The following is a 27070-nucleotide window of genomic DNA, read 5'->3' on the forward strand; positions in this document are numbered from 1 at the left end:
CTGAATATGTTCTATTTATAAACAACTGTATTATATTATTTTTGTATCTAATCTCAAGGGGACACAGTTCTACAGGAAGATGGGCAATAGAATTGTTTTTTCTGTCTAGAAATCTAAATTTTCAGTAGAATTTCTATGTAATGTCTTACACAAACGACTTATTTCACACTTTGGAGGAACATAGAAGTTATCTGACAATGACATGCTGTTACACATTTCCTTACCTGGATGTGTATGCGTAGTCTAACAGGTATATAAAGCTGTCGTAGTCAATGTCCTTTAGTTTACATGTACACATGCCATTCTGTGGCGCTGGGCCCTCTTCCTCTAGTTTCAGGAACAAGTCTAACAAGTAACCACTGGCTGTGGCCAACACTGCCCGGTGGACAGCCACCTCATGGGCACCAATGACCAGGATTTGGTCACACAATTGGCGGGCCTTACGCAGTTTATTTAGTGACGACCATCTAGCCACTTTATTTTCATCCTCAAACAGCAAGTCAACCTCTTCGTCAAGGCTCTCGCCCACACCATTTACGATATGGCCGTTGTTTTCCATTTTCAGAGGTTCATCAGAGATCGTTGTAAGGGTGATGGCACAAGATCTGATACAAAGGAGCTCCTCAAATCATCTAGACTCTTGTCACAGCTGTGGATAAAAATCAACAAATTAGAAACATTGAGATTACCATTATATCTCCTATTTCTAGTCATACATGTTTTGAGGAGGAACATCATTACTAGCTATAGAACAAGAATCACTTGGCCAGACTTAATGTGATTACCTAATTAATAGATGTCTGTAAAATTTCCAATGTTATGGTAGTAATTCAGGCTTTACCTTTACAATCTTGGTAGCTAATAGGAGGAATAAATACATTCCTAAACACATTTATATCTAAAATGTATATCAAAATTTAAATATGCGTACTCTCATATCATCTTTATAGAATCATATAAGATTTCTATCATGATGAAAACTATTATGCTATATATAAGTTTACCAATCCTTTCTCTCTCAACCATTCACAATCACATACAACAACCGACAATTAATGGTATGCCAAATGATCTCACCACAAAGTATACATCATAAAGAAAACCAGATGTCCCCATTCATTACACTAATCCCAATCATTACACAGATCCCAATCATTACCCTGATCCCAATGGTTACCCTGATCCCAATCGTTACACTGATCCCAATCGTTACACTGATCCCAATCAGAACACTGATCAAAATGGTTACACTGATCCCAATGGTTACACTGATCCCAATCGTTACACTGATCCCAATCATTACACTGATCCCAATCATTACACTGATCCCAATCATTACACTGATCCCAATCATTACACTGATCCCAATCGTTACACTGATCCCAATCATTACACTGATCCCAATGGTTACACTGATCCCAATCAGTTACACTGATCCCAATCATTACACTGATCCCAATCATTACACTGATCCCAATCATTACACTGATCCCAATCATTACACTGATCCCAATCATTACACTGATCCCAATCATTACACTGATCCCAATCATTACACTGATCCCAATCATTACACTGATCCCAATCTGTTACACTGATCCCAATGATACACTGATCCCAATCGTTACACTGATCCCAATCATTACACTGATCCCAATCGTTACACTGATCCCAATCATTACCACTGATCCCAATCATTACACTGATCCCAATCGTTACACTGATCCCAATCATTACACTGATCCAAATGTTACCTGAATCATGTTACACTGATCCCAATCATTACACTGATCCCAATCGTTACACTGATCCCAATCATTACACTGATCCCAATATGGTTACCCTGATCCCAATCGTTACACTGATCCCAATCATTACACTGATCAAAATGGTTACCCTGATCCCAATCATTACACTGATCTGATCCCAATCATTACACTGATCCCAATCATTACACTGATCCCAATCATTACACTGATCCCAATCATTACACTGATCCCAATCATTACACTGATCCCAATCATTACACTGATCCAAATGGTTACACTGATCCATCGTTACAATCCTAATCGTTACACTGATCCCAATCATTACACTGATCCCAATCGTTACACTGATCCCAATCATTACACATGATCCCAATCATTACACTGATCCCAATCATTTACAATTGTTACACTGATCCCAATCATACACTTTACACTGATCCCAATCGTGTTACACTGATCCCAATCATTACACTGATCCCAATTCATTACACTGATCCCAAATTACACTGTACACTGATCCCAATCGATTACACTGATCCCAATTGTTACACTGATCCCAATCATTACACTGATCCCAACATTACACTGATCCCAATCATTACACTGATCCCAATCATTACACTGATCCCAATCATTACACTGATCCCAATCATTACACTGATCCCAATGTTACACTGATCCCAATCGTTTACACTGATCCCAATGGTTACACTGATCCCAATCATTACACTGATCCCAATCATTACACTGATCCCAATGTTACACTGATCCCAATCATTGATCCCATGGTTACACTGATCCCAATCGTTACACTGATCCCAATCGTTACACTGATCCCAATCATTACACTGATCCCAATCATTACACTGATCCAATCATTACACTGATCCCAATCATTACACTGATCCCAATCATTACAAACTGATCCCAATCATTTACACTGATCCCAATCGTTACACTGATCCCAATCATTACACTGATCCCAATCATTACACTGATCCCAAATACACTTACATTACACTGATCCCAATTGTTACACTGATCCCAATCATTACCCTGATCCCAATCATTACAACTGATCCCCATTGTTTACTGATCCCAATCATTACACTGATCCCAATCATTTACACTGATCCCAATGGTTACACTGATCCCAATCGTTACACTGATCCCAATCATTACACTGATCCCAATCATTACACTGATCCCAATCATTACACTGATCCCAATCGTTACACTGATCCCAATCATTACACTGATCCCAATCAGAACACTGATCCCAATCGTTTTTACACTGATCCCAATTGTTACACTGATCCCAATCATTTACACTGATCCCAATCATTACACTGATCCCAATTGTTACACTGATCCCAATCATTACACTGATCCCAATCATTACACTGATCCCAATCGGTTTACACACTGATCCCAATCATTACACTGATCCCAATCATTACACTGATCCCAATCATTACACTGATCCCAATCATTACACTGATCCCAATCGTTATACACTGATCCCAATCATTACACTGATCCCAATCGTTTACACTGATCCCAATCATTACACTGATCCCAATCATTACACTGATCCCAATCATTACACTGATCCCAATCATTACACTGATCCCAATCATTACACTGATCCCAATCATTACACTGATCCCAATCATTACACTGATCCCAATCGTTACACTGATCCCAATCATTACACTGATCCCAATCATTACACTGATCCCAATCATTACACTGATCCCAATCATTACACTGATCCCAATCGTTACACTGATCCCAACACTGAACCTAATCATTACACTGATCCCAATTCATGAACCCAATCATTACACTGATCCTAATCACATGATCCTAATTTGTTATATCTTGATCCCAATCATGAACACATGGTTTACACTGATCCCATTACACGAATCCCAAAGGTTTACACTGATCCCAATCATTACTCTGATCCAATCACACGATCCTAAACACTGATCCCAATCATTACAATCCCCAATCGTACTACTGATCCCCCAATCGTTACACAGATCCCAATACTCTGATCCCAATCTAATTACACTGATACATGATCCCAATCGTTAGCACGATCCCAATCATTACAACTGAAACCCAATTGGTTACACTGATCCCAATCTGATCCCAACATTACACTGATCCCAATCATTACACTGAACCCAATATTGTCATCACTGATCCCAATCATTCTAATTGTTTGATCCCAATCCATTACAGCTGATCCCAATCGTTACCCTGATCCCAATCATTACACTGATCCAATCGATTACACTGATCCCAAACATTACACTTGATCCCAATCATTACACTGATCCCAATCCATCATTACCCTGATCCAATTACACTGATCCCCAATCATTACACTGATCCCAATTCATTACACTGATCCCAATCATTAAACTGATCCCAATCAGTTACACTGATCCCAAATTCATTACACTGATCCCAATCATTACACTGATCCCAATGGTTACACTGATTACACCCAATCATTACACTGATCCCAATCATTACACTGATCCCAATGGTTACACTGATCCCAATCATTACACTGATCCCAATCATTACACTGATCCCAATCATTACACTGATCCTGATCCCAATCATTACACTGATCCCAATCGTTACACTGATCCCCAAATGGTTACACTGATCCCAAATCATTACACTGATTCCCAATGTTTAAACGATACACTGATCCCAAATCGTTACCCACTGATCCCAATCATTACACTGATCCCAATAAATGATACACTGATCCCAATCATTACTGATCCCAATCATTACACTGATCCCAATGGTTAAACTGATCCCAATTATTACACTGATCCCAATCGTTACACTGATCCCAATGGTTACACTGATAATCCACATGGTTACACTGATCCCAATCATTACACTGATCCCAATCATTACACTGATCCCAATCTGATTACACTGAATCCCAATCATTACACTGATGAACCCAAATAACCCTGATTACACTGATAGCCCAATCAATTACACAGATCCCAATCATTACACAGATCCCCAATCAATTACACTGATCCCAATCAATGGTTACACTGATCCCAATCCCAATCATTACACTGATCCCAAATCATTACATCCCTGATCCCAATCATTACACTGATCCCAATACACCCTGTTACACTGATCCCAATCGGTTTACACTGATCCAACAATCAGAACACTGATCCCAATCGTTACACTGATCCCACGTTATTACATGATCCCAATCATTACACTGATCCCAATCGTTACACTGATCCCAATCATTACCTGATCCCAATCGTTACACTGATCCCAATCATTACACAGATCCCCAATCGTTAACACTGATCCCAATCATTATACACAGATTCCAATGGTTACACTGATCCCAATCGTTACACACTGATCCCAATCATTTACACTGATCCAATGGTTACACTGAACCCAATCGGTTACCACTGACCCCAGATCATTTACACTGCATCCCAATCCATTTACACAGTGATCCCAATGGTTCATTACACTGAACCCAATCGTTACAACTGATCCAATCGTTACACTGATTCCCAATCATTACACTGGATCCCAATCATTATACACATGATCCAAATCATTACACTGATCCCAATCATTACACTGATCCCAATCATTACACTGATCCCAATCATTAACTGATCCCAATCATTACACTGATCCCAATCATTACACTGATCCCCAATGGTTACCACTGATCCCAATCATTACACTGGATCCCTATCAATACCCTGATTCCAATGGTTACATGACTGCATCCCAATCATTACACTGATCCCAATCTTTACAACGATCCCAATTCATTACACTGATCCCAATCATTACAACTGATCCCAATCATTTACACTGATCCCAATTGTTACCCTGTCCCAATTCATTTACACTGATCCAATCATTACACTGATCCCAATTCCATTACACTGAATCCCAATCATTACACTGATCCCAATCGTATACACTGATCCCAATCGTTGATACATTGTTCCCAATCATTACTGATCCCAATGGTTACACTGATCCCAATCATTACACTGATCCCAATGGTTTACACTGATCCCCAATCATTAACACTGATCCCAATCATTACACTGATCCCAATCAATTTACACTGATCCCATGGTTACACTGATCCCAATCATTTTACACTGATCCCAATGGTGACACTGTCCCAATCATTACACTGATCCCAAATCATTACACTGATCCCAATCATACACTGATGATCCCCAATCATTACACTGATCCCAATCGTTATACACTGATCCCAATGGTTACACTGATCCCAATCATTTACACTGATCCCAATCGTTACACTGATCCCAATGGTTACACTGATCCCAATTGTTACACTGATCCCAATCATTACACTGATCCCAATCATTACACTGATCCTAATTGTTACACTGATCCCAATCATTACACTGATCCCAATCATTACACTGATCCCAATCATTACACTGATCCCAATTGTTACACTGATCCCAATCATTACACTGATCCCAATCATTACACTGATCCCAATCATTACACTGATCCCAATCATTACACTGATCCCAATCATTACACTGATCCCAATCATTACACTGATCCCAATGGTTACACTGATCCCAATGGTTACACTGATCCCAATTGTTACACTGATCCCAATTCATTTACACTGATCCCAATCATTACACTGATCCCAATGTTACACTGATCCCACAATTGTTACACTGATCCCAATCATTACACTGATCCTAATTGTTACACTGATCCCAATCATTACACTGATCCCAATCATTACACTGATCCTAATTGTTACACTGATCCCAATCATTACACTGATCCCAATCATTACACTGATCCTAATTGTTACACTGATCCCAATCATTACACTGATCCCAATCATTACACTGATCCCAATCATTACACTGATCCCAATTGTTACACTGATCCCAATTGTTACACTGATCCCAATCATTACACTGATCCCAATCATTACACTGATCCCAATTGTTACACTGATCCCAATCATTACACTGATCCCAATCATTACACTGATCCCAATTGTTACACTGATCCCAATCATTACACTGATCCCAATCATTACACTGATCCTAATTGTTACACTGATCCCAATCATTACACTGATCCCAATCATTACACTGATCCCAATCATTACACTGATCCCAATTGTTACACTGATCCCAATCGTTACACTGATCCCAATCATTACACTGATCCCAATCATTACACTGATCCCAATCGTTACACTGATCCCAATCATTACACTGATCCCAATTGTTACACTGATCCCAATCATTACACTGATCCCAATCATTACACTGATCCCAATCATTACACTGATCCCAATCATTACACTGATCCCAATTGTTACACTGATCCAATCATTACACTGATCCCAATCATTACACTGATCCCAATCATTACACTGATCCAAATCATTACACTGATCCCAATCATTACACTGATCCCAATCATTACACTGATCCCAATCATTACACTGATCCCAATCATTACACTGATCCCAATCATTACACTGATCCCAATCATTACACTGATCCCAATCATTACACTGATCCCAATCATTACACTGATCCCAATCATTACACTGATCCCAATGGTTACACTGATCCCAATGGTTACACTGATCCCAATCATTACACTGATCCCAATGGTTACACTGATCCCAATCATTACACTGATCCCAATCATTACACTGATCCCAATTGTTACACTGATCCCAATCATTACACTGATCCCAATCATTACACTGATCCCAATCATTACACTGATCCCAATGGTTACACTGATCCCAATCATTACACTGATCCCAATGGTTACACTGATCCCAATCATTACACTGATCCCAATGGTTACACTGATCCCAATCATTACACTGATCCCAATCATTACACTGATCCCAATCATTACACTGATCCCAATCATTACACTGATCCCAATGGTTACACTGATCCCAATGGTTACACTGATCCCAATCATTACACTGATCCCAATCATTACACTGATCCCAATCGTTACACTGATCCCAATGGTTACACTGATCCCAATCATTACACTGATCCAAATGGTTACACTGATCCCAATCATTACACTGATATCCCCACAAACATCTCTGCTTCCTCACCATGGTCTTTGGTACCCCTAAAAGCCCTTCCTACTTATCCATTTTCATTTTTATTTTACCTCTTCAGTTTGACCATTCAGATGAGGTCACCTTTTTGTTATCATGGCAACAGATCTATACAGAAATATTGCTATATAGTATTTTCCATCATAATCCCTTTGTTTTCTAACAGCACCTAAATTTCCACCAATCAAAGGCCTCCATTTTGTTTCCATGGAAGTCGAATTAATTAATTTGTAGAGATATTTCTTATTCAAACTTCAAAGTGTCTGTTGTGTTAACACTATACTACTGCAGTAACACGTAACACGCTTTATTAATACAACCGATGAAATGAAGCAGTAAAATCTCTGGTGAAAGCACATTATTGGTCTGAATTCTGTCTAGTGCACAGATCCCAGCCTTAATTAGTTGTACAGCATTGATTCTATAGGCAGCGTAATTATTGATGTTGTCCTTAATTCAACAACAGGTTAGGTAACACCCAGCACAAGTACGATCAATACCAGGTATATATTATTACATAGGCAGCTATTGCCATTTAGGTTACACAAAAAATACTACATCACACCATATCCCTGGCCAAAATTTCTAAATCACAAGGTAAATATACTAACAATGAAGATGTAAAACCCGGAGAAATGTTTCAGATAAATGGGCCAAGTAATGAAATGACGTTACAAGTCGAGCATACGGATATAATACTCCTTTTAAAAGAGAGGATAAGACATCTTCTATATGAAGTCAGTTAAATCTACTGTAAATATTCATTTTGGATTTAAATAAATGTTAATTACCATTTAAAAGATAATCTTCAACTTTGGTTTTTACAGCACATAATGGTTTGGGAAATCAGATTGGAGGCATTTAAAGCCTCATGTGTACATACATACAGTTACTACAGAAAGGTTCAATCTTATTTGCTCTCCAAATAATTAAATCTTTTGCAAAATCTCATCTCACCAGCTATATCAGTGAACAGTACTTAATGTTGATAGTTTTTAATGTTTTATTTTGTGTGCCAAATTTTGAAGGTGAAGAAAAGTCTTGAGTTCATAGGGAAAACCTCACCAGTTAGTATACCTATTTTATGTAGTATGCAGGCAGTACCTTTGCTGCCCCATTGTGATTCAAACTCCTAACTTCAAGGTAGAGGGCATTAATAGACACCAGACAGAGTCAGGTAGGTGGTAAACCCAACTGACCAATAAGAATGGCCTCATAGCCCCTCTATATCCCAGTGATAGTGTCAAAGGGTCCTGTAGACAGGTAGGTGGTAAACCATGACTGACCAATGAGAATGGCCCCATTGTCCCTTTATATTTCAATGGTAGTGTCAAAGGGTCCTGTAGATAGGTAGGTGGTAAACCATGACTGACCAATTAGAATGGCCCCATAGTCCCTCTATATTCCAGTGGTAATGTCAAAGGGTCCTGTAGATAGGTAGGTGGTAAACCATGACTGACCAATAAGAATGGCCCCATAGTCCCTCTATATCCCAGTGGTACTGTCAAAGGGTCCCGTAGACAGGTAGGTGGTAAACCACGACTGACCAATAAGAATGGCCCCATAGTCCCTCTATATTCCAGTGGTAGTGAAAAAGGTTCCTGTAGACAGGTAGGTGGTAAACCATTACTGACCAATAAGAATGGCCCCATAGTCCCTCTATATTCCAGTGGTAGTGAAAAAGGTTCCTGTAGACAGGTAGGTGGTAAACCATGACTGACCAATGAGAATGGCCCCATTGTCCCTTTATATTTCAATGGTAGTGTCAAAGGTTCCTGTAGACAGGTAGGTGGTAAACCACGACTGACCAATGAGAATGGCCCCATTGTCCCTTTATATTTCAATGGTAGTGTCAAAGGGTCCTGTAGACAGGTAGGTGGTAAACCACGACTGACCAATGAGAATGGCCCCATAGTCCCTCTATATCCCAGGGGTAATGTCAAAGGGTCCTGTAGACAGGTAGGTGGTAAACCATGACTGACCAATGAGAATGGCCCCATAGTCCCTCTATATCCCAGTGGTAATGTCAAAGGTTCCTGTAGACAGGTAGGTGGTAAACCACGACTGACCAATGAGAATGGCCGCATAGTCCCTCTATATCCCAGTGGTAATGTCAAAGGGTCCGGTAGACAGGTAGGTGGTAAACCATGACTGACCAATGAGAATGGCCCCATAGTCCCTCTATATCCCAGGGGTAGTGTCAAAGGGTCCCGTAGACAGGTAGGTGGTAAACCATGACTGACCAATGAGAATGGCCCTGTAGTCCCTCTATATCCCAGGGGTAGTGTCAAAGGGTCCCGTAGACAGGTAGGTGGTAAACCACCACTGACCAAGGAGAATGGCCCTATAGTCCCTCTATATCCCAGGGGTAGTGTCAAAGGGTCCCGTAGACAGGTAGGTGGTAAACCACCACTGACCAATGAGAATGGCCCTATAGTCCCTCTATATCCCAGGGGTAGTGTCAAAGGGTCCCGTAGACAGGTAGGTGGTAAACCATGACTGACCAATGAGAATGGCCCTATAGTCCCTCTATATCCCAGGGGTAGTGTCAAAGGGTCCTGTAGACAGGTAGGTGGTAAACCACCACTGACCAATGAGAATGGCCCTATAGTCCCTCTATATCCCAGGGGTAGTGTCAAAGGGTCCTGTAGACAGGTAGGTGGTAAACCATGACTGACCAATGAGAATGGCCCTATAGTCCCTCTATATCCCAGGGGTAGTGTCAAAGGGTCCTGTAGACAGGTAGGTGGTAAACCATGACTGACCAATGAGAATGGCCCTATAGTCCCTCTATATCCCAGGGGTAGTGTCAAAGGGTCCCGTAGACAGGTAGGTGGTAAACCATGACTGACCAATGAGAATGGCCCTATAGTCCCTCTATATCCCAGGGGTAGTGTCAAAGGGTCCCGTAGACAGGTAGGTGGTTAACCACCACTGACCAATGAGAATGGCCCTATAGTCCCTCTATATCCCAGGGGTAGTGTCAAAGGGTCCCGTAGACAGGTAGGTGGTAAACCATGACTGACCAATGAGAATGGCCCTATAGTCCCTCTATATCCCAGTGGTAGTGAAAAAGGGTCCTGTAGACAGGTAGGTGGTAAACCATGACTGACCAATGAGAATGGCCCTATAGTCCCTCTATATCCCAGGGGTAGTGTCAAAGGGTCCTGTAGACAGGTAGGTGGTAAACCACCACTGACCAATGAGAATGGCCCTATAGTCCCTCTATATCCCAGGGGTAGTGTCAAAGGGTCCCGTAGACAGGTAGGTGGTAAACCACCACTGACCAATGAGAATGGCCCTATAGTCCCTCTATATCCCAGGGGTAGTGTCAAAGGGTCCCGTAGACAGGTAGGTGGTAAACCATGACTGACCAATGAGAATGGCCCTATAGTCCCTCTATATCCCAGGGGTAGTGTCAAAGGGTCCCGTAGACAGGTAGGTGGTAAACCACCACTGACCAATGAGAATGGCCCTATAGTCCTTCTATATCCCAGGGGTAGTGTTAAAGGTTCCTGTAGACAGGTAGGTGGTAAACCATGACTGACCAATGAGAATGGCCCTATAGTCCCTCTATATCCCAGGGGTAGTGTCAAAGGTTCCTGTAGATAGGTAGGTGGTAAACCATGACTGACCAATGAGAATGGCCCATAGTCCCTCTATATCCCAGGGGTAGTGTCAAAGGGTCCTGTAGATAGGTAGGTGGTAAACCATGACTGACCAATGAGAATGGCCCCATAGTCCTTCTATATCCCAGGGGTAGTGTCAAAGGGTCCTGTAGATAGGTAGGTGGTAAACCACCACTGACCAATGAGAATGGCCCTATAGTCCTTCTATATCCCAGGGGTAGTGTCAAAGGGTCCTGTAGACAGGTAGGTGGTAAACCATGACTGACCAATGAGAATGGCCCTATAGTCCCTCTATATCCCAGGGGGTAGTGTCAAAGGGTCCTGTAGATAGGAAGGTGGTAAACACCATGACTGACCAATGAGAATGGCCCTATAGTCCTTCTATATCCCAGGGGTAGTGTCAAAGGGTCCTGTAGACAGGTAGGTGGTAAACCATGACTGACCAATGAGAATGGCCCTATAGTCCCTCTATATCCCAGGGGTAGTGTCAAAGGGTCCTGTAGATAGGTAGGTGGTAAACCATGACTGACCAATGAGAATGGCCCCATAGTCCCTTCTATATCCCAGTGGTAGTGTCAAAGGGTCCTGTAGACAGGTAGGTGGTAAACCACCACTGACCAATGAGAATGGCCCTATAGTCCTTCTATATCCCAGGGGTAGTGTCAAAGGGTCCTGTAGATAGGTAGGTGGTAAACCATGACTGACCAATGAGAATGGCCCTATAGTCCCTCTATATCCCAGGGGTAGTGTCAAAGGGTCCTGTAGACAGGTAGGTGGTAAACCATGACTGACCAATGAGAATGGCCCTATAGTCCTTCTATATCCCAGGGGTAGTGTCAAAGGGTCCTGTAGACAGGTAGGTAGTAAACCATGACTGACCAATGAGAATGGCCCTATAGTCCTTCTATATCCCAGGGGTAGTGTCAAAGGGTCCTGTAGACAGGTAGGTGGTAAACCATGACTGACCAATGAGAATGGCCCTATAGTCCTTCTATATCCCAGGGGTAGTGTCAAAGGGTCCTGTAGATAGGTAGGTGGTAAACCACCACTGACCAATGAGAATGGCCCCATAGTCCCTCTATATCCCAGGGGTAGTGTCAAAGGGTCCTGTAGATAGGAAGGTGGTAAACCACCACTGACCAATGAGAATTTCCCTATAGTCCTTCTATATCCCAGGGGTAGTGTTAAAGGGTCCTGTAGATAGGTAGGTGGTAAACCATGACTGACCAATGAGAATGGCCCCATAGTCCTTCTATATCCCAGGGGTAGTGTCAAAGGGTCCTGTAGACAGGTAGGTAGTAAACCATGACTGACCAATGAGAATGGCCCTATAGTCCTTCTATATCCCAGGGGTAGTGTTAAAGGGTCCTGTAGATAGGTAGGTGGTAAACCATGACTGACCAATGAGAATGGCCCTATAGTCCTTCTATATCCCAGGGGTAGTGTCAAAGGGTCCTGTAGATAGGTAGGTGGTAAACCATGACTGACCAATGAGAATGGCCCTATAGTCCCTCTATATCCCAGGGGTAGTGTCAAAGGGTCCTGTAGACAGGTAGGTGGTAAACCATGACTGACCAATGAGAATGGCCCTATAGTCCCTCTATATCCCAGGGGTAGTGTCAAAGGGTCCTGTAGATAGGTAGGTGGTAAACCATGACTGACCAATGAGAATGGCCCTATAGTCCCTCTATATCCCAGGGGTAGTGTCAAAGGGTCCTGTAGACAGGTAGGTGGTAAACCATGACTGACCAATGAGAATGGCCCTATAGTCCCTCTATATCCCAGGGGTAGTGTCAAAGGGTCCTGTAGATAGGTAGGTGGTAAACCATGACTGACCAATGAGAATGGCCCTATAGTCCTTCTATATCCCAGGGGTAGTGTCAAAGGGTCCTGTAGATAGGTAGGTGGTAAACCACCACTGACCAATGAGAATGGCCCTATAGTCCTTCTATATATCCCAGGGGTAGTGTCAAAGGGTCCTGTAGATAGGTAGGTGGTAAACCATGACTGACCAATGAGAATGGCCCTATAGTCCTTCTATATCCCAGGGGTAGTGTCAAAGGGTCCTGTAGATAGGTAGGTGGTAAACCATGACTGACCAATGAGAATGGCCCTACATGGTTCGTACAGATTTTCAAACCAAAATTCCAGCACTTTTCAAGCACTTTTCCAGCACCTTTTCTAGATTTTCAAGCACTACTTTTTTCTTCTACATTGGACTCGAAATCAGAATTTTCAGAAAACATGCCTACAATTTTGCAAGCAATTTGTTAGTACAATTTTGTCAGAGTAATTAGATTCAATTACACATTCTTATCAAACAACAAAGTCATCCCAAGTAATGTCTGATTACTGAAATTATGATAAATTGATTGACAACAGAGCTTTTGTCAGTGTTCTGGGAGCATGAAGTTTCAATTCCAGCACTTTTCAAGGATTTAAAGAAAAATTCCAGCACTTTTCCAGCACTGACCCAAAATTCAAGCACTTTTCCAGCACTGACCCCAAATTCCAGCACTTTTCATCTTCTGTACGAACCATGCCCTATAGTCCTTCTATATCCCAGGGGTAGTGTCAAGGAGCCCCCTAGCTCATAGTCATCAGGTTTTACAACTTTAAAATTCTAATATCATGAAATAAATTCAGGCTTCCTTGTTTGCTGCTCTAAATTCAATCAAATATTTTTAATAAAGTCTGATTGGGCATATTTAGTCATTGTTACAGATCACTTTGTTATCTTTGGCCAATAAAATCAGTCACCTTTCAAATAAATCAAAGCCATAACATTGAGTTATTAGTTTAACATCCTATTAAGTCAGGGTCATGCTAGGTTTGTTGGTGGAGGAAAGCCGGAGTACCCAGAGAGAAACCACCGCCAGCAGTCAGTACCTGGCAACTGCCCCACGTGGTAATCGAACTTGCAACCCAGAGGTGGAGATATTGTGGTAATATATCGAGACATCTTAACCACTGGGCCACCGCAGCTAAAGCCATAACATTAATTCCATTCTACAGACTAATCAGCAACACTAGCATCATGAAAAAGTTAATATGACAAGCAAGTACTGCCAAAAGTACTTAATTAATGACATGAACAATAACAAGGCCAAAACAACGGTTGTTTTACACAGTACACAAAAGCTGTGCTGATGAATCTAAGGCTACATTGAATTTCCTCTCTGACACACAGTAGAAAGGGCAAATAATTAGTCTATGTCTTTTCACATTCAATTACTGTGTCCCACGACACTTAGAGCTGTACAGGCTACAGTACAACAATACAGCTGATTCTACCCTCCCCAGGTACACCGACTGTCAGCCCTCCCTGACAATAGTCTGGCTTAGGAATCTGTACACCGACTGTCAGCATACCAAAACCTCCCGGACTAGTCTGGGTTAGGAATCTGTACATGGTGTCCTACTGTGACAGGAGGTGTAGGTGGAAGCTGTTGACCCATCATACCATAACATACCAGCTACTGACACCAGTAATTAGTACACTCTATTAGATTACTGTGCTGGAATTATAAGCATATGGTAAATAGCTGTGTTCAATGCATAGATCAAGCCTGAAAGCCTTGTACATCCTTCTCCCTGCCCTGTAGACTGTCCCTTTCATGCTCTATAAAATCCATGCCATTTTTCCAAGACATACAAAATAAGGAGTAGATAGAGCACATTCTCTGTGGATGAGCACTCATTACCCAATTATCATATTTTGACATAATGTATGAAATCGACGTAATTAGCGTCCAAGGCACTTATCAGGTAATGGAAATTTATGTTGTGGATGAAAAACCTATAAATAGTCAACCATGTTTTAACTATTTCTGTAATCATTGCACATTAATCTTTCGTGGTTCACACGTGAAAGACTTGCAAGTTCATGTAACGCATATTGGATACAATGCTAAGGTTATAAGCAACACACAATTGCAGTTGTAAAACATTGTGGAATCAATGGAATAAGAGGAACGCGTTTATATAACTTTAACTCCTCCAGTTGAGGAGAGGGCGTTTATGGGGTAGGGAAGCTAATTAGGGCGAATATGGTACTAAGACTGTCAAACTGCCAACTTTGTGATAGATCCTGAGTTGCTTGTGTGACTTTTTTGATTACATGGTTGTTATAGGGCCATGGGCTGTAGAATTGTTTGTATCATTGAATCAATATTGACAGATATGAATGAAAGCAGCAGGCACAGAAAAATCTGTGATAAAACTTGTCATATGTCTTCTTGCTTTGAACACATTTAGTTTAACTGTCATTTTCATGGCACATTGTATGTATGACACTGACGACCAATCATAGGTAAATTCCTAATATCTGTTATCTCCCACGTGACACCAGCTGAAAGTTTTCACTCGTAGGGTAAGGTGTTTATAACCCTGTGAGAAAGGTGTGAGGCTCTTTGACACACATACTGGTGATAATTCTGGTGCCCCTATAACTATCAGTATTCTGATAAGTGTCTGGCAGTATGTTTCAGTAAGATGACACTATAAAGTAGACTAAAGTCTCCACTATCACATGGAGACACAATGTCTCCACTATCACATGGAGACACAATACAAAACAAACGACAGTCTCCAAAAACTGGAGATTCCTACTTAAAACATCTGTGGAACAACACATAATGAGATTTAACTTGTTGATACGATGTTCAGAACTAAACTAACAGCGATCCCTGGATGAAGATGAGATCATAAGCAATCGTGTTGATAGGCAACAGCTCCAACAATCAATAATACAGGTAGGTATATGGCTGACAGCTTTCTCTTCAAATGGACCATAAAATCTCTCTTTCAACAGCTGATAAATGATGCATGATATATAATGAAAGGGTCCATGGAGAAATATAATGATGATGATGATGCAGATATTGTAGTCTGCTGTGATTTTTTCTGCACTTTTACTACTTCTTTTAAACATTGAATGATTATTTATAGAATGTGTCATGAACACAAATAACAAAGGGTCCCCAGACACATCAGTCAGGGTCTCATCAAAGATGGAGAAACATCAGTCAGGGTCACATCAAAGATGGAGACACATCAGTCAGGGTCACATCAAAGATGGAGACACATCAGTCAGGGTCACATCAAAGATGGAGACACATCAGTCAGGGTCACATCAAAGATGGAGACACATCAGTCAGGGTCACATCAAAGATGGAGACACATCAGTCAGGGTCACATCAATGATGGAGAAACATCAGTCAGGGTCACATCAAAGATGGAGAAACATCAGTCAGGGCCACATCTAAGATGGAGACACATCAGTCTGGGTCACATCAAAGATGGGGACACATCAGTCTGGGTCACATCAAAGATGGAGACACATCAGTCAGGGTCACATCAAAGATGGAGAAACATCAGTCAGGGTCACATCTAAGATGGAGACACATCAGTCTGGGTCACATCAGAGATGGAGACACGTTAATCAGGGTCACATTAAAGATGGAGACACATCAGTAATAGTAGATTACAACGACAACCTCACTACCATATATATCGTATCGTACAGTGTATAGCCATGCATATTTTCGCTGGGTTTTTTTTCACAGCACAACATTGTGATCATGAACATTTTTATCCACAAAATATTGAGAAATGTTTAAATCATACTCAAGAAATTTAAAACCACTAAAATTTTAACTTTCTCAGTTTTAGTAAAATAGCAAAAAATTTTGACCCACATAAGTAACAGACGATAAGGTATATTTCAGAATGTTGACTGAAATTCTTTCAACAAAATGTGAAATTCATTATTCATGCACCAATGTTTTATACATTCCCTTTTTTCCTGCAAGCCATGTTCATGTGCTGACCAGGCAAAAACTTCTGGTCGACTCTACTAAAAGGAGAAATACCCTTTCTATCTTTGATTTAAACTTATTTTTGTAACGGAATCTTTGATTTAAACTTATTTTTGTAACGGAATGCATGATTTATAAATTTAATAACTGCCTCTGCCAGGGATCGAACTCGGGACCTCTGGATTACCAGTCTGACATTCACCTATCAAGCTAAAGAGAAGTTCTCTGCTGCTAGCTAGTAATGACTAGGGTTACATTTTAATGTAACTTTGATAGTAATGGGATTGGGTACAAGTTTTAGCATCTTTTCTGAAGAACTCTCCTGATGTCTCTACTTGTGGAATTTCACAGAATGAAACCAGTTTTGAAATTTTGAACTCTATGTCATATCTAAGAGTGTTAAAATCATGTATGACATGATGGCATGTTTTCGATCAAAAGTTTGAACTTGTAACACAGTCATTTATTATGTACATATATTTAAATGAGTCACTGCATACTTTCACATGTATTCATATTAATATATATGCATAACATTAATAGTAATCAAACTTTGTTTTGAAAATAACACACTGATAAAAAGAAATTTGATACAGTCCTAGATAGATAAGTGAATAATCTATTCTACAATTCATTCTACGACTTTCTGCATACGCAAAATGTTAAAAAAAAAACAACACTTTCAATATCAAAATATTTCCTGCAATAGGTCCTGTAAAATTCAAATGATCACTTACCATTTCGTGTTACCGCAATATCTAGGTTCTGTAAAATTTCCTACTGGTATTTACATCAACTAAACTGACTAGAGTATATTTCAGTATTGTGTAATTTGCCCTTTACATTCCATAATCGAATATCCGATGTAGAGTAGGGTCATTACATCATTTGTGCTTATAAGATCTTCACACATCCTTCCGTTCACACTGACTTCCACTTTGTAGTCAGTACACCTGACAGGAAAACTGGATTTTACACAGTCCTAGAGGTGAACTGTCTGAGAGGCCACATGTGCCTCCCCGATACACAGATACAACAGTTACTCATTACCATACAGAATCATCACACTGGCTACACACATAATTACCACCGACCATTGATGTCAAGTACAGGAAAGGGGCAATAACTCTACATAAACTTAAAAGACATGAAAGGTTTAGTACACTCAGTGGGGCCACAGAGACTGAGTGGTTAAAATGTCCTGAAATATATTTACCACAAGCCATCAACCTCTGAACTTCGAGTTTGAATCCCATGTTGGTCAGTTGCAAGGTACTGACCACTGGTCGGTGGTTTTACTCTGGGAATTCCAACTTTCCTCTACCTCCTAAACCAGGTACATTTTCAAATGACCTTGAATGTCAATAGGCTGTTAAAGCAAACTTTTCTGTGTCATTTTATGTCATCTAATCACTCTGAACTGTCACCAATCTAATAGTTTTCTCATGCAGATTTACATAATGATTCATCTCTGTGTAGAGCTATCTAACTCTCCTCCTCTATGTCGTGTGTTCTGTCAAGGTGATCTCTGGGAGATTCTGTACCTCATGTAACACATGTATAATCCTACTGGATGACCTTTCTTACGACCTTCGTATCCCTACCAACCTAAAGGTGTATGCTACCTGTTTTCATTCATTACATGTATTACATTTGTTATCCTTGATCTGTGTAATGATAGACAGATTTGGAACAATTCAAAAGACATAATACATGCTAAGATATATAATTGTTATTTCAAATATATGTGAACGATGACTGTTATTTTGAATACATGCTAACGAAGACATATAATTGTTATTTCAAATATATGCTAACGAATTCAAAGACATATAACTGTTGTTTCAAATACTATATGCCAAAAGACATATAACTGTTGTTTCAAATACTACATGCCAAAAGACATATAACTGTTGTTTCAAATACTACATGCCAAAAGACATATAACTGTTGTTTCAAATACTACATGCCAAAAGACAAATAACTGTTGTTTCAAATACTACATGCCAAAAGACATATCTCTGTTGTTTTCAATACTACATGCCAAAAGACATATAACTGTTGTTTCAAATACTACATGCCAAAAGACATATATCTGTTGTTTCAAATACTACATGCCAAAAGACATATAACTGTTGTTTCAAATACTACATGCCAAAAGACATATAACTGTTGTTTCAAATACTACATGCCAAAAGACATATAACTGTTGTTTCAAATACTACATGCCAAAAGACATATAACTGTTGTTTCAAATACTACATGCCAAAAGACATATAACTGTTGTTTCAAATACTACATGCCAAAAGACATATAACTGTTGTTTCAAATACTACATGCCAAAAGACATATAACTGTTATTTCAAATACTACATGCCAAAAGACATAACTGTTGTTTCAAATACTACATGCCAAAAGACATATAATTGTTTGTTTCAAATACTACATGCCAAAAGACATATAATGTGGTTTCAATACTACATGCCAAAAGACATATATCTGTTATTTCAAATACTACATGCCAAAAGACATATAACTGTTGTTTCAAATACTACATGCCAAAAAGACATATAACTGTTGTTTCAAATACTACATCAAAAAATACAAATACATGCCAAAAGACATATAACTGTTGTTTCAAATACTACATGCCAAAAGACATATAACTGTTGTTTCAAATACTACATGCCAAAAGACATATAACTGTTGTTTCAAATACTACATGCCAAAAGACATATAACTGTTGTTTCAAATACTACATGCCAAAAGACATATAACTGTTATTTCAAATACATGTTAACTAATCTGTTACTTCAAATACAACTAACCAAGTATTTCTGATAGTGTGGATGATGTCATTTGTCAGCTTTCCATCAATTCATTGTAAACCGACATCCTTTTGCGAAGCCCTACTAAATTTTGCGATTTCCATTTCAAAACAAATTCAAAGATTGAAAGAAAGATAAAATGAGAATTCTTATCAATATAATTGATGTAGATATCAATTTATAACGGTGACTTCACAAAAGAATAGTTGGCTCACAGTATACAGCTACATATACAGTGAAGACCATACAGTTAATATGTTGATGTTTAGGGGAAGGGAATAATACCTGAAGTACAATCAAAAACACATTTTCAGATATATATATATTGATGTGAATTCAAAGTCAACAGGCTCGTTTGTTTTGAAGAATATATTGCATTATTTACAATATATGATCAGAGATATTGATTAATAAGTGACTCTTTGACACTGCTATATATTACATACCTGTACTATATAATCCAGAAACTCAGATGAAATGTATACTACTAAATGTATTAAATCACAAACAGCATGGCTCGAATCTATCAGTCATTATAAGCACTAAGAGCGTAACAGGGTTATATATACAAATTATGTATACACATCAGTGTAATGTCTAGACAAGAAAGCAAGCTCTCCTCAAAAACTTTCTATTCATTAAGAAGTAATGCGTCTCCAGGTGAGAATATACTAGCACAGCTGAAAATACTGCATAATTTAATATTAAGTTTGTAAAGGGTATTTAGATTATCAATACATGCATTAACAGCACATGTGTGTAGATCTGGTTATTATGTTCTGTTTGGCTGAGAGGATAATGGAGAAGTCTACTTAAGCTGCAGATTCCTATCTAAATATCAATCCAGGCACCATTTTATCTTCAACACAGTGGCCACAAAACATTGGCATTTTCCAACCACTGTCACACTACGTACAACATACACTTAAGGATGATATTGTCATACTAGGTACAACATACAATAAAGGATGCCACTGTCACACTACGGACAACATATACAGTAAAGGATGCCACTGTCACACTACATACAACATGTTCACTAAAGGATGCCACTGTCACACTACATACAACATATACAGTAAAGGATGCCACTGTCACACTATGTACAACATGTACACTAAAGGATGCCACTGTCACATTATGTACAACATATACAGTAAAGGATGCCACTGTCACATTATGTACAACATATACAGTATAGGATGCCACTGTCACACTATGTACAACATATACACTAAAGGATGCCACTGTCACACTACATACAACATGTTCACTAAAGGATGCCACTGTCACACTACATACAGCATATACACTAAAGGATGCCACTGTCACACTACATACAACATATACAGTAAAGGATGCCACTGTCACACTACGTACAACATATACAGTAAAGGATGCCACTGTCACACTACATACAACATATACACTAAAGGATGCCACTGTCACACTACATACAACATATACACTAAAGGATGCCACTGTCACACTATGTACAACATACACTTAAGGATGAAATCGTCATACTAGGTATAACATATACAGTAAAGGATGCCACTGTCAGACTACATACAACATATACAGTAAATGATGCCACTGTCACACTACGTACAACATATACACTAAAGGATGCCACTGTCACACTACATACAACATGTTCACTAAAGGATGCCACTGTCACACTACATACAACATATACACTAAAGGATGCCACTGTCACACTACATACAACATATACACTAAAGGATGCCACTGTCACACTACATACAACATATACACTAAAGGATGCCACTGTCACACTACATACAACATGTTCACTAAAGGATGCCACTGTCACACTACGTACAACATATACACTAAAGGATGCCACTGTCACACTACATACAACATGTTCACTAAAGGATGCCACTGTCACACTACATACAGCATATACACTAAAGGATGCCACTGTCACACTACATACAACATGTTCACTAAAGGATGCCACTGTCACACTACATACAACATGTTCACTAAAGGATGCCACTGTCACACTACATACAACATGTTCACTAAAGGATGCCACTGTCACACTACATACAACATGTTCACTAAAGGATGCAACTGTCACACTACATACAACATATACACTAAAGGATGCCACGGTCAGACTACGTACAACATATACAGTATAGGATGCCACTATCACACTATGTACAACATATACACTAAAGGATGCCACTGTCACATTATGTACAACATATACACTAAAGGATGCCACTGTCACACTATGTACAACATATACACTAAAGGATGCCACTGTCACACTACATACAACATATACACTAAAGGATGCCACTGTCACACTACATACAACATATACATTAAAGATGCCACTGTCACACTATGTACAACATACACTAAAGGATGCCACTGTCACATTATGTACAATATATACACTAAAGGATGCCACTGTCACACATTGTACAATATACACACTAAAGGATGCCACTGTCACACATTGTACAATATACACACTAAAGGATGCCACGGTCACATTATGTACAACATTTACACTAAAGGATGCCACTGTCACATTATGTACAACATATACACTAAAGGATGCCACTGTCACACTACGTACAACATATACACTAAAGGATGCCACTGTCACACTATGTACAATATATACACTAAAGGATGCCACTGTCACATTATGTACAACATATACACTAAAGGATGCCACTGTCACACTATGTACAATAATATACACTAAAGGATGCGACTGTCACACTATGTACAACATACACTTAAGGATGATATCGTCATACTAGGTATAACATATACAGTAAAGGATGCCACTGTCACACTACATACAACATGTTCACTAAAGGATGCCACTGTCACACTATGTACAACATATACACTAAAGGATGCCACTGTCACACTACATACAACATATACACTAAAGGATGCCACTGTCACACTACATACAACATATACACTAAAGGATGCCACTGTCACACTACATACAACATATACACTAAAGGATGCCACTGTCACACTACATACAACATGTTCACTAAAGGATGCCACTGTCACACTACATACAACATATACACTAAAGGATGCCACTGTCACACTACATACAGCATATACACTAAAGGATGCCACTGTCACACTACATACAACATGTTCACTAAAGGATGCCACTGTCACACTACATACAACATGTTCACTAAAGGATGCCACTGTCACACTACATACAACATATACAGTAAAGGATGCCACTGTCACACTACATACAACATATACAGTAAATGATGCCACTGTCACACTACGTACAACATATACACTAAAGGATGCCACTGTCACACTACATACAATATGTTCACTAAAGGATGCCACTGTCACACTACATACAACACGTTCACTAAAGGATGCCACTGTCACACTACATACAACATATACACTAAAGGATGCCACTGTCACACTACATACAACATGTTCACTAAAGGATGCCACTGTCACACTACATACAACATATACACTAAAGGATGCCACTGTCACACTACATACAGCATATACACTAAAGGATGCCACTGTCACACTACATACAACATGTTCACTAAAGGATGCCACTGTCACACTACATACAACATATACACTAAAGGATGCCACTGTCACACTACATACAACATATACACTAAAGGATGCCACTGTCACACTACGTACAACATATACACTAAAGGATGCCACTGTCACATTATGTACAATATATACACTAAAGGATGCCACTGTCACATTATGTACAACATTTACACTAAAGGATGCCACTGTCACTTTATGTACAATATATACACTAAAGGATGCCAATGTCACATTATGTACAACATATACACTAAAGGATGCCACTGTCACATTATGTACAACATATACACTAAAGGATGCCACTGTCACACTATGTACAACATATACACTAAAGGATGCCACTGTCACACTACATACAACATGTTCACTAAAGGATGCCACTGTCACACTATGTACAACATATACACTAAAGGATGCCACTGTCACACTATGTACAACATATACACTAAAGGATGCCACTGTCACATTATGTACAACATATACACTAAAGGATGCCACTGTCACACTATGTACAACATATACACTAAAGGATGCCACTGTCACACTACGTACAACATATACACTAAAGGATGCCACTGTCACATTATGTACAATATACAGTAAAGGATGCCACTGTCACGCTATGTACAACATACAATAAAGGATGCCACTGTCACACTATGTACAACATATACACTAAAGGATGCCACTGTCACACTACATACAACATATACACTAAAGGATGCCATGGTCAGACTACGTACAACATATACAGTATAGGATGCCACTGTCACACTACGTACAACATATACACTGAAGGATGCCACTGTCACACTACGTACAACATATACACTGAAGGATGCCACGGTCAGACTACGTACAACATATACACTAAAGGATGCCACTGTCACACTACGTACAACATATACACTGAAGGATGCCACTGTCACACTACATACAACATATACAGTGAAGGATGCCACTGTCACACTACGTACAACATATACACTGAAGGATGCCACTGTCACACTACATACAACATATACACTGAAGGATGCCACTGTCACACTACGTACAACATATACACTAAAGGATGCCACTGTCACACTACGTACAACATATACACTGAAGGATGCCACCGTCACACTACGTACAACATATTCACTAAAGGATGCCACTGTCACACTACGTACAACATATACACTGAAGGATGCCTTATGTGTAAAACGAAAAATAACTGGCGCCAAAAGTACACTTGACAATTAGTGACAACATCATCAAAGTACATGTACAGCGTGACCAACATTCTACTTATATTACGACATTATTACTATAAGCAATCAAAACTGGCACAAATTTCTTCTGGTAAATAAAATAATTCATATGTTACATGTCCAATATGATTACATCTAGATTTAATTAAAACAGCTGCAAAATGGACAATATGTACAGAAAAGAGGACACAAGAGCATGCACAGACACAAAGAAAAAAAAAAGATTTGAGCATAGAACGACAGTTGCTTAATACCAAACAATGAAAAGACATTTGGACTGGAGCCATTAACCTGACCAGGTTTTTTTAGCTCACCTGGCCTGAAGGGCCGGTGAGCTTATGCCATGGCGTGGCGTCCATCGTCCGTCCGTCCGTCCGTCCGTCTGTCTGTCCGTCAACATTTCCTTTAAATCGCTACTAGTCATAGAGTTCTGCATGGATTGTGACCAAATTTAGCCACAAGCATCCTTGGGGGAAGGGGAACAGAACATGTATAAATTTTGGCTCTGAGCCCCTGGGGGCAGGAGGGGCGGGGCCCAATAGGGGAAATAAAGGTAAATCCTATAAATCGCTATAATCATAGAGTTCTGCATGGATTGTAACCAAATTTGGCCACAAGCATCCTTGGGGGAAGGGGAACAGAACTTGTATAAATTTTGGCTCTGAGCCCCCGGGGGCAGGAGGGGCGGGGCCTAATAGGGGAAATAAAGGTAAATCCTATAAATCGCTACTTGTCCTAGAGTTCTTCATGGATTGTGACCAAATTTGGCCACAAACATCCTTAGGAGAAGGGGAACAGAACTTGTATAAATTTTGGCTCTGACCCCCTGGGGGCAGGAGAGGCGGGGCCCAATAGGGGAAATAAAGGTAAGTCCTATAAATCGCTACTAGTCATAGAGTTCTTCATGGATTGTAACCAAATTTGGCCACAAACATTCTTTGGGGAAGGGGAACAGAACTTGTATAAAATTTGGCTCTGACCCCCCGGGGGCAGGAGGGGCGGGGCCCAATAGGGGAAATAAAGGTAAATCCTATAAATCGCTACTAGTCATAGAGTTCTGCATGGATTGTAACCAAATTTGGCCACAAGCATCCTTGGGGAAGGGAAACAGAACTTGTATAAATTTTGGCTCTGAGCCCCCGGGGGCAGGAGGGGCGGGGCCCAATAGGGGAAATAAAGGTAAATCCTATAAATCACTACTTTGTCCTAGAGTTCTGCATGGATTGTGACCAAATTTGGCCACAAACATCCTTAGGAGAAGGGGAACAGAACCTGTATAAATTTTTGACTCTGACCCCCCGGGGGCAGGAGGGGCGGGGCCCAATAGGGGAAATAAAGGTAAATCCTATAAATCGCTACTTGTCCTAGAGTTCTGCATGAATTGTGACCAAATTTGGCCACAAACATCCTGGGAGAAGGGGAACAGAACTTGTATAAATTTTGGCTCTGACCCCCCGGGGGCAGGAGGGGCGGGGCCCAATAGGGGAAATAAAGGTAAATCCTATAAATCGCTACTAGTCATAGAGTTCTGCATGGATTGTAACCAAATTTAGCCACAAATATTCTTTGGGGAAGGGAAACAGAACTTGTATAAATTTTGGCTCTGACCCCCCCAGGGGCAGGAGGGGCGGGGCCCAATAGGGGAAATAAAGGTAAATATTCAAATTTCTTCAGAAAATAAACAATAAACCTGTATCCAGAATATTACTTGGCATTACAAACCAGGTGAGCGATACAGGCCCTCTGGGCCTCTTGTTTATATCATACCTGAGAACAGTCCATAGAAGCCACAGAACTGGATAATGATTAATACAAACAACCACTGGTTAAATAAGATGACATTTGCAGCAATTAATTTCCTCCCTCAGCATGTGACTATGATACCAGTAATATGAAGGAGTACCATTATAGAGTTACTCTGCTAT

The 27070-nt window shown here is 40.0% G+C and overlaps 3 protein-coding genes across 3 annotated transcripts in view; 2 read left to right on the plus strand and 1 right to left on the minus strand.

Annotated features, from left to right (window-relative positions):
* Positions 1-27070, minus strand: part of LOC138322034 (influenza virus NS1A-binding protein homolog) — a 46497-nt gene that overhangs the window by 12371 nt on the left and 7056 nt on the right. Inside the window, exon 2 of the mRNA XM_069266090.1 lies at positions 225-649. Within this exon, the coding sequence (XP_069122191.1) occupies positions 225-559 (335 nt within the window). The 5' untranslated portion in view covers positions 560-649. The remainder of the gene's footprint in view (positions 1-224; positions 650-27070) is intronic.
* Positions 21738-22436, plus strand: LOC138322035 (uncharacterized). The gene has a single exon (XM_069266091.1). It carries the CDS (start codon positions 21738-21740, stop codon positions 22434-22436), a length of 699 nt encoding a protein of 232 aa, XP_069122192.1.
* Positions 23021-25137, plus strand: LOC138322036 (mucin-3A-like). Its single transcript, XM_069266092.1, has 2 exons — positions 23021-24469; positions 24652-25137. Exons 1-2 carry the CDS (start codon positions 23021-23023, stop codon positions 25135-25137), a joined length of 1935 nt encoding a protein of 644 aa, XP_069122193.1.

Source organism: Argopecten irradians, chromosome 4, assembly GCF_041381155.1.
Source record: "Argopecten irradians isolate NY chromosome 4, Ai_NY, whole genome shotgun sequence".
Lineage (NCBI taxonomy): Eukaryota > Metazoa > Mollusca > Bivalvia > Pectinida > Pectinidae > Argopecten > Argopecten irradians.

What these genes read in the sequence shown, in the direction of transcription:
- LOC138322035 (XM_069266091.1), top strand. Translation starts at nt 21,738, where the DNA reads ATGCCACTGTCACACTATGTACAACATACACTTAAGGATGAAATCGTC.
- LOC138322036 (XM_069266092.1), top strand. Translation starts at nt 23,021, where the DNA reads ATGCGACTGTCACACTATGTACAACATACACTTAAGGATGATATCGTC. An exon ending in ATACACTAAAGGATGCCACT is followed by an intron (nt 24,470 to 24,651) that starts GTCACATTATGT and finishes TATACAGTATAG; the next exon opens with GATGCCACTGTCACACTACG.